This window comes from Leiobunum rupestre, chromosome 4 (genome assembly GCF_980474605.1).
Source record: "Leiobunum rupestre chromosome 4, qqLeiRupe1.1.hap1, whole genome shotgun sequence".
NCBI classification, from domain to species: domain Eukaryota; kingdom Metazoa; phylum Arthropoda; class Arachnida; order Opiliones; family Sclerosomatidae; genus Leiobunum; species Leiobunum rupestre.
This window is the reverse complement of record NC_143387.1, coordinates 70,419,604-70,432,968: the sequence shown is the minus strand read 5'-3', so window position 1 is coordinate 70,432,968 and position 13,365 is coordinate 70,419,604. Positions and strand designations below refer to the sequence as shown.

The window sequence follows — 13,365 nt, the reverse complement described above, 5'->3', positions numbered from 1 at the left end:
AAAATGTAAATACTAGAAATATTCAGAAATGATCAATCTTGTATAAATTTTGGTTTCGAAGTGGTGAACTTTTCAGACGTCATCCGCTATTTCCTCGCGCATTAGGCTGACCATAATCAAACTAGGTGGCGCCGTTTTTCCCCAAAGCTCTAAGCCTATACGATTTACTAGCGAATCCATCTTTATTTCATAGAGCGTGTATCGTTGGGGCTCGCTTATATCGAAGTGAACGGCCTATAATTCTATCCATCTTCCGAGGCGACCATACTCAATTAATTTACTTTTTTTTTTCGCGGACATTCTTGGTCCGGCAGAACTCGAGACAGCTTTTCGAGGAAGGAGGGAGTCCGAACGTCCGCCTGCGAGGGTCAGAAGGTCAAGTTGCACGATGAAGTCCTGACGCTCCACCACCAACAGCCCAACGATAAATCGTCACCTCCAGTTAGTTATCTCTTTCTCAGTTCAAAAGAAAGTAGCATCTTGCGCGCGGAGCATAGCGCCGAATTGATTTGCGTCGGCGGCGGCGTTTCGCGGAAATCAGCCGGCGGCGCCGATTTTCCAGAAATTCTCGGCGACGTTGATTTTTTCCGGTGGCGGCGGAAAAAAATCCAAAATGTTTTTGAAGGAAAAAAAATAAAGCTACTTAGCAGCGTTGCCAAACTTACTATAATTATCGTACATGTCGATAATTTCAAGCTAATTTTCCAGGCGTACTATAATTTTAACTGCGTACTATATAGTACGCTATTTTTGATAATTCCGCCAAGATGTACTATAATTGTACTATAATTTTCAAATAGATGACACTGACGTCTTCGAAGTGACATTTGATACTTAATTTATTGAGATTTTTATGTAAGCTAGTTTAAAAACAAGTGATATTTTTGAAATTGATATTTAAACCAAGTGAGATTTTTGGTTCACAGTTCCTAATTCAAAAATAACAAATAAATAAATTTTTCTTTATTAATTTCTTGTTTCATGCAAGCTTATTTATTTCAATAGGCCGAAATTTTAAGCTTTTACGGTATTAAAAGTCAAGGTATCTCGTATAAAAAAAAGTACTCAACTACGCGCTAATAATCAGTAAAAAATTCAAATTTAGCGAGAATTATCGTTGCGTTGCTAATGTGCGATAATTTTTATGGCAAATCGATAATTTCATCGTCCTAGTACGATAATTTTATTTTCGGGACCTGGCAACGCTGTTACTATGAAAATCTCAAAATAATTCGACGGCGGCTTCAAAATGTATCGGCGTTGGCGTCGGCGGTGCGCCGAAACGTAAAATGACTCGGCGGCGGCGGCAGCGGTTCGGCGCCAGAGAAAATATTGTCGACGGCGGCGTTGGATCGGTGGCGCTAGGCCCTACCTGCACTGTGTCATTCGCTCTCTTTCTTGCCATTAATGATTCCAATAAACCCGCGCCGAACTCGATAGCGTCGCTCGCGATTATAAGCCCCGATTCCGATCACTCGGCTGTCTGCCTAATTCTCTCCATTGCATGGCTCGCATCTTTGTATAAATTGGTTTTCACGATATTCATATTTATGTATGTGTAGATATGTATGTATGTTTATATGTAAAGGTGCGTATGTAGATATGTGTGTATATATGTATATGTGTGTATATATGTAGATGTGTATATGTAGATATCCTTAGTTGTTACATAAGTGACATAATTACCAAAAGTGTGACAATCCCTGTACTTTCGTATCCTAAAGGTTTAATGAATGCTCGACTGAGATCGACCACATACAAGACTATTTATTGTCGCCTTTCTGGATATTTTTTTAGTCTATGGTATTATATCGTAGGTAGATGGCGATAGCATCTCCACAGAACGACGAAAAATCCAAAAATACACTAACTTTGACCAGTGCTACTTAGTTCCTTCGTTCCTCACTACGAGGCGTTATTTGTTGGTTTTAACTTCCTTCCCTCCCCAAGGCATACTTTCCCTTCTCCCCTCCCAACTTGTATTTCGCTCGTAACATTCATTCGGAAATAGGTCCGATTGACACACTGTTGGTAATTATGTCACTTTTGGTTGTTATAATATTGAATAACGAACTCAGTTCTAAACGGGTATTCTTTCAATGTCGTATCAGGTCAAGGTCAAGACGTTAAGTATGGCCTTCGCGATCAAGAAACTCTTCAAGAGCTCGGAGCACCGAGGTCTCGGGGAGGAAGGGACGTCACGCAAGTCTCACAACCACAACCACAACCACAACCACAACGCCAACACGGGTTCGCCCGCTCATCATCCTGCCAGGAGGTTCTTCGGCGGCGGACACCACAACAGCCCGCGCAACTCCAGACGCGACTCCAAGATTAGTCCAGCCGAGACGGGCCCGATGGCCGCCAAGAACGGGCTTCTGCGGCCGGGCCCCATCAACGGAGGTGGAAGCGGCGGAGTCCTGGGCCTCGTCGGCGCCACGGGAATCTTGTTCAAGTCGAAGAATTCTTCCAAAAACGGTGGCCATTCCTCCGGCAACGCCAACGGCTCCGAAGTGGACCGCAACGGGAACCCTCAGCAGCAGCAGCAACAGCAGCAGCGCGTCTCGGACACGGTGGTCAAGCACAACCAGGCCGTCCGGACCCGGCGGCTGATGAAGGAGTTTCAAGACATCGCCAAGTACGGGCGGCTGTCGGACACGCCGCCCTTCACGGTGGAGCTGGTGGAGGACAATTTGTACGAGTGGAACATCCGGCTCTTCCAGATCGACCCCGAGTCGGACCTCGCCCGCGACATGAGAGCCTCGGCCGTCGAAAGCATCTTGCTCAACGTCGCTTTCCCGGACAATTTCCCCTTCTCGCCACCCTTCGTCAGGGTCATTTCGCCGCACATCGAGAAAGGCTTCGTCATGGAGGGCGGAGCCATCTGCATGGAGCTGCTGACGCCGCGTGGATGGGCCAGCGCCTACACCGTCGAAGCCGTCATCATGCAGTTCGCCGCCAGCCTGGTCAAAGGACAAGGCCGCATCGCTCGCAAGTGCAAGAGCGGAAAAGAGTTCAACCGGAAGCTGGCCGAAGCGTCTTTCCGCTCCTTGGTCAAGACGCACGAGAAGTACGGATGGGTCACCCCGCCATTGGCCGACGGATAACCGAGTGACCGTTCTCCCCGAATCCTTCCCTTCCAATCTCCGTCATTCCTTCTTCATTTGGTTCGTCTCTCCGGTCCTCCTCGAGACCGCCTCTCCTCTTGTCCTCCTCTAGACCGCCTTTCCTCCTGTCCTTCAATCTTTCTCTCCTCCTATACTGATTTTACACTTTTTTTTATCCGTCGAAAAAACTGTCTCCGGAAGTACAGCGAACATAATCGAAAAGAAACTTTTTGTTTAAGAAAAACTAGCAAAATGATTGAAAGCGTCTGAGGGATTTTGGTTGCGTTCTGGTGAGTTCTATTTTTACTTCTACCTTAATACTTCAAAGATTATTTGGCCTACTTTTTAAATTGATATTTCCGTCCATTAATTTCACGACGGACGATATTTTTTCCCGGTTTAGGGTTATATATGAATCTATAAGACTAGTCTAAATTGCTTATTGTCGTATTGAATAATACCAAAAGTAACGTACTGTCGTTTGAAATCGAAAACCACGTAACGCGAGTTACGCTGTTGTTGCTTTAAAGATTTTAATTTTATACTTAATTCTATTTATTATTTTTTTAATTGGAAAATGGTCCGCAATTAAATAATCAAAATAGGCTATGGGGAAATTACCTTAATTGCAGAGTTATTGGTAATTTATTTCCAAATTTCATCCCTTCTACACTTCCCCGAAAATTTACATAATCTTAACCCCCTCGATCAATTTCTGACTACGCCACTGCTGTCAGGTGGTGATGTCACGTAAAATCTCCGCCGCCATCTTTCTTTTGGAGCAGCCAAGGCTTATTGAAAACGAAAACTCTTTCCAAACTAAAAATAACGTTAATATAATTTTTCTCTCTCGTCACTTTCTATTAAGTTTCAGGTTTTAAAATGTACGACCTTTGACACATCAAAAACGACTTTCTTAATTAATTTTTTAATATATTTAATCGGATTAACCATTCATTATCAATCAAATTCTCATTTACTAATTAACCTTAGAAACAAAGTGCACAGGGGTAAGGTTCCATCGATTATGAAACTTGTTTTTGTTCGTATTTATCACAATCAAACTTGCCGACGCGGTCATTTGGCCCAGAGCCGTTCAGAGATTTCGGGCCCCGGGAAAAATTTGTAAATGAAATTTTCAAGGTGCTGGTGAAGGGTTTTTCCGGTGGGTACCCTGATCCCTGATTCTGCCACCAAAGAGATATGTAGACACTTCATCCCATCTTGGCTTGAAACAGGGTAAACAAACGTTTCGAATGACCTTGACATCTCCCGTTTATAAAGTAAGGCCATCTATATTAAGTTGAGGGAACAGCTTCCACGCGCTATATTTGGGAGTTGGCCGCGAAGCTACTGAGGCTTTGGGCTCTGGGGAAAAACGCTGGCTCTCTCGCTTCCCCGGGGATGTACGCTTGGAGGTGGACAAGTATCTTACTACGCCATCCCTCCGCGACAATCTGTCCGTTAACCGATATCTTTTCGTATCATACTTATCACTAATATATGCGCTATGTATGATAATAATGTATATCGACTATTAATAACTTCGCTAAAGGGGGGTGCGATTCTGTTTTTATCAATAAATAATACCGTTTATTCCCAAGTGGAAATATACAGATACCAAAAATGAGTTTGCAGCTGTAGTTTTTTGTTCTAGCTTTTCTCTCAATACCCATCACCTTCCTTCCCCACAAAACAATCAAATCAGACCCTATCGCTTTAGTTCCCTAAAACTGACGCAAATTGAAGAGCACGCTGGTGACTTTTTTCCTACCCCCCCCCCCCCCCCGAGTCTCGTGCTCGGGCCAAAGTTGACCATGATACCCGATTATCGTCTCAGAAAATTCAATGAAATTTTGTGACTGATAAAATACAATATTCCTTAATTTTCCATACCGTATTTTGGCAATAATTTCAATATTTGCTACTGCCCTGAGAATTGTTTTCTGAAAACGTGACCTTTTGGTAACATTGTAAAACGTTCCTTGCTACTTACTGGTCATTGTGTAGTCTATTCTATAATTTAAATTTAATGGTTAGATCAGCGGTTCCCAAAAGGTGTTCCGCGGAACCCTGGGGTTCCGTAAAAGGGTCACAGGGGTTCCGAGAATTCGCAGCGCGGCCATCTTTGTTTGTGTTAAGAGTTTAAAATGAGTAAAAAAAATGAGTTGGGGTTCCGCCAGAATTAGGTGGATAATTTAGGGTTCCATAGCAAAATAAAATTGGGAACCGCTGGGTTAGATAATTCTATGAAATTTAATAGTTTTAGCGAATAAAATACAATATTCCTTAATTTTGAATACCGAATTTTTGCAATATTTTTCAATAATAATAATAATAATAATAATAATCAGCTAGGCTAATACCCAAGGCACCACCTTAGGCCCAAGTCATCTAGCGACTTATAATGCCTTAAACAGGTGGCCGGGTTACAATGCGTAGGAGGGTGGTGGCAAGCTCTTCATGCCACGCGAGCCCTACACTAACTATTACCTTTAACCTATACAAGTTTATATAACATTTTCCACTATCCTGGGAACTTTTTTCTGAAAAAGTGACCTTTTGGTAACACTGGGAAATGTTCTCTGCTATACTTAATGATCAATGTCCTATATTTTAAAATTAATGGTTATAAAATATTGGAAAATGCTATTTACTAAGTACTATTCAATGCGTAGTATATTGTTGCATTTTAAAATCAATGGTTGGAAAAGCTATTTTCCTAAATACTGATCAATGCGTATATTGTTATTTTTCAAAATGAATGGTTACGAAAAATCAATTAAATTGATTGGTTTTATAAATAACATTTCTCAACTTCCGATATTTTCTGATATTTCCTACTGCTTTGAACCTTATTTTTTCAAGAAGAAGGTGGCCTTTGGGGTAACATTGACAAAACAATGGTTGTTTTTTTTTGTTAAGTAGAGAGTAATATTTTCTTCGTAATGGAACGGACTAAAACGTTTTCGAGTCAGCAACTGTCCTGGGAGAATTTTCCAAATCGATTCAACCTTCATTTCCAGCTTACGTTTTTTTTAAAGCTAAGGCACATTTTTTTTAAGGTTTTGTAAAAGCAAATAAAAATAATAAAAAAACCACTCCGTCGAATAGGCTTTTATGATTTCGAGGATAAAAAAATGTGCTTTTCAGAAAAATTGAAAAATTCCATCTGCTTTGGCTTTTCCGCGTCAACATTTACTTTAACAGGGCGTTCGCCCCACCCCCAGCTGCCCCCGTTTGTTACGTGTAAACTCCTCCTCCTTAGATTAAGTCAAGGCAAAACTGCGGGGGGTAAGTGGCAGGGGGGGGCGGAAGTGATAACACTCGCTTATCTTCGTGGCTTTAAACTAGATGGCGTCACTATCGTTGCCCTCGAAAAATTATCTCCGGGTATTTTGGCGTAACTTTTCTCTCTATTACTTTGACATTACGTATTGATTAATTTCCTCTAACTTTTAGTCGGCAATCTAACTTGTTATTGGCTGATAAAGTGACGTCCCCCGCGCTTTCCGTTGACGCCGGAATATTGGGTTAAACAAGATTGATAACCTTTCCTCTCGCTGTCAAGATATATTAGGCTTTTTTTGGGGGGCCCCATTTATATAGCGACTCTAAATAGGGGAAGTCAGCTTGTCGCTCTTTCGTCTTGTCCTTATTAGTTTGACTCACTCTCACCCTTTACAAAAGACCCCAACCCGGCCTTCATCGGGAGGTGACGTTAACTTTAATCTCTCATAAACGGTTTCTATGTTTTTCTTTCTCGTTATTCCATGTTAAAGGTTTTATCGACTGCAACTCGCTTTCATTCAATTCGAATATAAAATCGATGTTTTAAAAATAGATTCTTCGCTTTCTTTAAAAAAAAGACTCCTTTTTTGATAGTTTACGACCATAAAAATTTTAAAATAGGTCAGTCGCCTGTAGAAGTGTTCCACTCGCAGTACGTCGGTGTTCAGGGAGAGGTTAATTTACAGGGGCTCGTTCTACTATCGCCATCTATCCGGGGGCGAATGAATCACGATGGGTTTTTTCCCATAACTAGTGGGGATAGTAAAATAGATGATTCCACCAGGGGGCGTTTTATTAGCCAAGGCGACTCGCTTAATTTACCTCGCTCAGCTCTCGCTCGGGCAAGTTTTTAGCGGTTAATAAAATGAGATTTACCGCGTTCTTCCGTCCCCCGCTCACCCCCCGACCATAATCCATTTTTCTCGTAAGCTTGACTTGTAAATTGAGAAGGGGGGGGGGTCCGTTCGTCGTTGTAGCCCCCCCCGCCCACCTCCTTTCTCTAAAGTCATTTATCATTTGACCTGTCTTCCAAAATAAATTTCCATCCCCCTCATTTTCAGCCATGTCTAGTACATTTAAAGCAAATCACGCGCTTCTTTGATGTTTAATTTGAAAATTTTGTAGTTTTATAAATGCTCGCAGAATGATAACAATGACTCAATTTTTGTCTACAGTTTGCAATTAAAGTTAACCGTTGTATAGACTGCAATATCGTATGAAGATTTCTTCGTTAGAAACAGTTTGAGCAGTTTTAATTTATATAATTTTTACTTTAAAAGGTAATTTTTGCGATAAATCCATTATAATACAACAATAGGGGGTGTCACGTGTTAATTGGAACGTGCAACCGAGCGTGCGTCGCGCGCCGTTATTAAATCTGTATTATCTCCTCCAAGATTAAAATCAAACGAGTTAGCCCGCTACTGTTGTGTAGCGCCATCTTCAGCAAAGTCAGAATAAAAAATATTCCTCATTATAATTCATTATATTATCAAGAATTAATATATCTATTTATCTGTTTATCTATTTATCTGTTTATCTATTTATCTATTTATCTATTTATCTATTTATCTATTTATCTATTTATCTATTTATTTATCTATTTATCTATTTATCTATTTATCTATTTATCTATTTATCTATTTATCTATTTATCTATTTATCTATTTACCTATCTATCTATTTATCTATTTATATATTTATACATTTATCTGTTTATATATAAAATGGCCACAGGCATTTTTATGTACTCTGACTCGAACTATTCGCCACCACGGAATCGCGGTAAAATGCCGTCATAGAGTTCTTACTAGGCCTACTCCGAAATCCCAGAAAAAGCGAAAAGTATCCGCTTGATATTATAACACGTTTTAAAATTTTAATTTTAAAAATATTTACAATACGATTACAATGTGCAACGCGAGATGTCGCCACCGCTTCGAAAGAGAAGCGCTGCGATTTTTAACAAGGGCTAGTATTGGAGCTTTCATCCGTATGTTAAATTTTTACCGAGAGCTATTTCGAGAATGACCGCGCATTTTTTGGTGGGAGATTTCAGACTAAGTCATTAGGCCTAAAATACGCGCCGAGGCGTAGTACCGGCGCCTGATAATCGGTTTTTAAGACGCCTATCTTTCTCGCGACTAGTGGCCCTTTAACATTTCGACGTCAATTCTACGTCACTCTACATATAACTGTCACTAATTATCTCGACTAACTGACACACTTATGGAAAAATAATTATATACTTATGGTGTAATGGCGCAAATCTACTTTTAAGAACCTCGCTAATGGGGTGTGGCGTAGTCTTTTTCATCACCCCTTCCACGAGTAGTACATGAAAATGGTCTTTCCTAAATATAGAATAATATTTTCATCGTCTTCTTAAGCTGAATTTTTCATTGAGCGAAATTTTCCATTGAACGGATGTTTCTAGCGAATAAAATGAATCAGAAAGTGGCGCCATCCATTGATGAACTATTAATAAGTTTTTCTCGTAGATATATGAAATTGTATAGATCAACAATTCTACGAGGGACTGATACGAAAGTGACAGCTAGCAGACAACGCGTATTTTCTGAATGTGCTACGTTATAGCGCCATCTTTCCACCAAAAGCCAAAAAAATGACACGTGACTTCAACTCCACGTTACTATAGGGCAATCAACATTATTAGGCCTTAGCTACCGCGTACTTTTTTCCAAATACTAATTTTGGTTACCGATAGATGGCACTATTACGTAGCGCATCCAGAAAAAATTTCAAATCCTAATTTTGGTCACCGATAGGTGGCACTATTACGTAGTGCATCCAGTAAATATTTTTCAAATACAAATTTTGATCACTGATAGATGACACTATTAGGTAGCGCACCCCGAAAATATTTTCCAAATACAAATTTTGGTTACCGATAGATGGCACTATTGCGTAGCGCATCTAGAAAATATTTTCGAAATAGTCATTTTGGTCACCGATAGATGGCACTATTACGTAGCGCATCCAGAAAATATTTATCAAATACTAATTTTGGTCACCAATAGATGGCACTATTACGTAGCGCACCCCGAAAATATTTATCAAATACTAATTTTGGTCACCGATAGATGGCACTATTGCGTAGCGCATCTAGAAAATATTTTCGAAATAGTCATTTTGGTCACCGATAGATAGCACTATTACGTAGCGCATCTAGAATATATTTTCGAAATAGTCATTTTGGTCACCGATAGATGGCACTATTGCGTAGCGCATCCAGAAAATATGGGTCTTCTGCTAGCTGCCTCTTCCGAGTTCTTCCCACGGGTCCGTGTGCAGCGTAAGGGATCTATGCTATTTCATATATCTATGGTGTTTCTATTAAATGAATGTCGCTCTGACGTCACGGTACAGAACTTTATTAGTACCTTCGCACGTTCAATTTTCACTCGCGCTGGAAAATCCGAAATTTCTCGTGACTCTAGCACGCGCTCGTACGAAGAGACGTTGACGTCTGAACTACATTAAAACAAGAAAGCCAATATCCATCGGTAAGGGCACCATAAGTAACATAATGTAATAAGTATGACAATTATTAAAAATTATCACAGAATCCATCTATAAGTCTTCCAAATGAAAAAAGGGCTAAATTTCGTCCATTTTTGGGTTTTAATTTTTATTATTATCGCCTAGGGACCTATATTTACTAATTTCAGGAGTGGGAGTTAAAAATTAAGATTTTTAGTAACAAGGCAAAAAATTTGAGCGCCCCTGAGTTTTGGCGGCTGGTTACGGGCCTGGTTGAAACCCCACCCGAACTGAAATCTTGGAAACGCCCTTGTACGAAGGTGCAAGTCCGATTTATCCATTCCGGGTGGCTACTTCTTTCGTAGGAGGTTACTTCTGCTAAGATGATAACACGTAGAGGAGGGGGGGGGGCATTGGATCTTTTCCAAAACGGGGCAGATGTTTCTCCCGTTTCCTGAAGGTGTTCGTTCGTGTCTGCTTGAAAAGCGAAGGTTATCAATATGAAGATATGAGGACACGCGATTGTTCCGCGCGTGGCCTGCCGCTGACGGATAGCCGCGACCAAACGCGTCTGTTTTGTTTCCTGGTGGAAAAATCGTTCCCCCCCCCCTTCCCTCTGCCCCCCCCTCTCTTTTAGCTGTTTTTTGACCTTTTCTTCTTTGGCGGCGACACGTTATTTCCTTTACTCTATAAACAGAAGGCCAAGCCTCTTTTAGCTGACCGCCATCTTGACCAATAACGACTCGGCTATTACGAGACGTTGTTTGCGAAAAGGGTAAATATAAAATGGCCTTCGTTACGCAATATTTTATTTTTAACATAACGTTACCTGAAAGCGAAAGTCAAGCGTATAAAAAAACGCCAATTTGAGAAATTCATTTTGTTTTAAAAAACTAGCTTGATAGACCTATATACAAATTGCTTACGGGAAATAAACATTTAGATGGCGTCATTTTAAACTTTATGATATGATTTATACTACTCACACTACTTTAAGCGGTGTTTTATTTAAAAACTATAAATAAAAGTTCAACTCACCAAAAAAACTCGACATAAAAACATTCACGAAAAGCATTTGAACTATTTTTCGCATTTTTCTGAAAATTTAAAATTTTTGCGTTTCAGACTGCTGGCGCCATCTGGTAAGACTTTGGGTATTTAAAAATGCGCCTCTAATGGCTTTCCCCTGCGAAATGATCTTCAACCTTGGGCTCCTGCAGATCTTTTTTAGGGGACAGGGGGCAATCTTGATAAGACTTATTTATAAACACTGCTCGCCATCTGTGGAATAGGAAGTTCTATTGGATTTTATTTTCATTCGCCAGTTTGAATGTATTTCACATTGATAAGTCGTCTGCTAGCAGGCGCTACGACAATCGCCCCGAGCAGGAATATGAAATTCGTAGATCCGTTATAAATATTAATTTTATTACTCATAAATATGGAATCTTTATATTATCTTTAAACAAATAAACTAATGAACTGAAATTTATAATTAATTATTTGATACATTTTTATGATAATAGTATAATGTATTCAAACGTAAGTAATTTTTAATTTTTATTCAAAAAAACTTAAAACAAAAAGACTTAATAAACACAAGAATAAGGTTATATTTTTAATAATAATAATAATAATAATGATAATAATAATAATCAGTTAGGCTAATACCCAAGGCACCACCTTAGGCCTAAGTCATCAAGCGACTTTTAAAGCTGTTAATTCAGGTGGCCGGGCTACAACGCGTAGGAGGGTGGTGGCAAGCCCTTCGTGCCACGCGAGCCAACAGCTCCCTACACCAACGCACATTCAATGTCCTTTGTGGAGAAATGTTTCGCGATCGTTTCGGTTGGACGAGGCAATTTAGAGTAGGGCATTTATATTTATAATTCCAGTCCAGTAGTTTATTGTCCAAGCTTCAAAGTGATGTGACGAAAAATTAATAAATTTGATGAAAGAAAAAAGGTTTTTAATGGATTGTAATTTAAATACGTTTAAAGATAGGCAAAGAAAATAAAATGGATGGTTAGAAGTTTTGGGAAAATATTACAAAAACATGTTCCTGCAATAGCAAATATTCTTTGATAACAGTACCAGTTAGTAAATCATAACAATATTTAATGTTAAATATACGTATAGCTGAATTCTGCAAAGGCTAAACAAAATTACATATTACGTTTTGTTATTATGCTAATAATGGTGATATTTTCTTACCTCAGTAAATTCAAGCTATACAGTTTTGGTACTTTATTGGCACGTGCGTTTCGCACGGGGACTTCAAATTCAAAAATCTTTATAGAGTCAACCGCGTGCCCTCTATCTTCAATAACTATAGCTAGTGACGTAGAAAAAATATTTACACGTGACCTCCCGTATTTTAAAGAAACACCTATTTCCCGACAACGCTACCGAAAACTATTTTCCCGAAAAACAGGTTTTGGAGCCAGTGACAGCTTCTAGATGGTCTTACTAGAGCGTGCGACAGCCTTTAAGAGAAGTTGCTTTTCAAATTTGATATAACCTCAGGTATTTGGTGTGGAACACCACCGTTTGTAGCTCTGGCCGCTCTCGCCTTTGCCTTTAAAAATGTTTGGCGCCACTGTACAGGGTAGTTTGAAAAATTGAAGGGGTTTTCCATAAAGATTGCTTCGCGGGTTATATTCCCTTTACATGTTTGCAGTATATCACGTAGAAACTAAAAAAACTCGTTGCTAATCAGAAGGTTCACTAGTTCAAGTTTTGAAAACTAGATGGCTCTTTAGGAACATTTTTCTTCCCTTTCGAAAAAAAAATGCTACACCAATTGGGGATTGGATTCATAGAGGAGAGCGCCACTTTCAACCTCTTGTTCGAATGATAATATATGAGAATCCATTTACATATATATTATCACTTCTTATTATTCGTTCGAAGTTACTGAACCAAATTATTGGGTTCATTTATAAGAATCTTCTCTCCCCTCCAGAAACCAAATGCGATATTCGAGACATTTAAGAGTTTTTCCATCTCTATCGCTTCTTTCAATTTAAATATGCAAATTAAATCTCTTAATCATGCTCCTCCGAAAATCAATATACTCCGGGGAGCGCTCTGCAGTTTTTATGAAGGAATTTCAGCCACGGAACCTGATCCTGGAACACGTGCTTCTGGGGGATACATTTCGTTCTATTCCCTTCGTTACGACTTCAAGTTGAACCTTTCCATTTTTCCTCGAAACCCGATAAAACTTAATCGGTGGAAATCGTGGTGCTTTGAAGAATGTTTTGAGGTGGACCGAGAATATGTGGGCAACACCAGGGCCGTCTTAAGGCATGGGCTAAATGGGCTACAGCCAAGGGCCCCCAGCCAGTTTTGGGGCCCCGGATAAGCCAGCCATACAGCCTCTACTCTATTGACAAGAGTTTAGTTTGTTAAATAAATTGTTTGTGCTCATTTAATATTATGTATCTTTTAGTTACGTCTA

General features: G+C 39.7%; 1 protein-coding gene across 2 annotated transcripts in view; it reads left to right on the top strand.

Moving 5' to 3' along the window:
• Positions 1 to 13,365, top strand: part of LOC149948904 (ubiquitin-conjugating enzyme E2Q-like protein CG4502) — a 79,536-nt gene that overhangs the window by 49,379 nt on the left and 16,792 nt on the right. For both annotated transcript variants that reach the window (XM_090174087.1, XM_090174085.1), the window contains exons 2-3: positions 315 to 441; positions 2,112 to 3,397. In XM_090174087.1, the coding sequence (XP_090030213.1) occupies positions 2,133 to 3,107 (975 nt within the window). In that variant the 5' untranslated portion in view covers positions 315 to 441; positions 2,112 to 2,132 and the 3' untranslated portion in view covers positions 3,108 to 3,397. The remainder of the gene's footprint in view (positions 1 to 314; positions 442 to 2,111; positions 3,398 to 13,365) is intronic.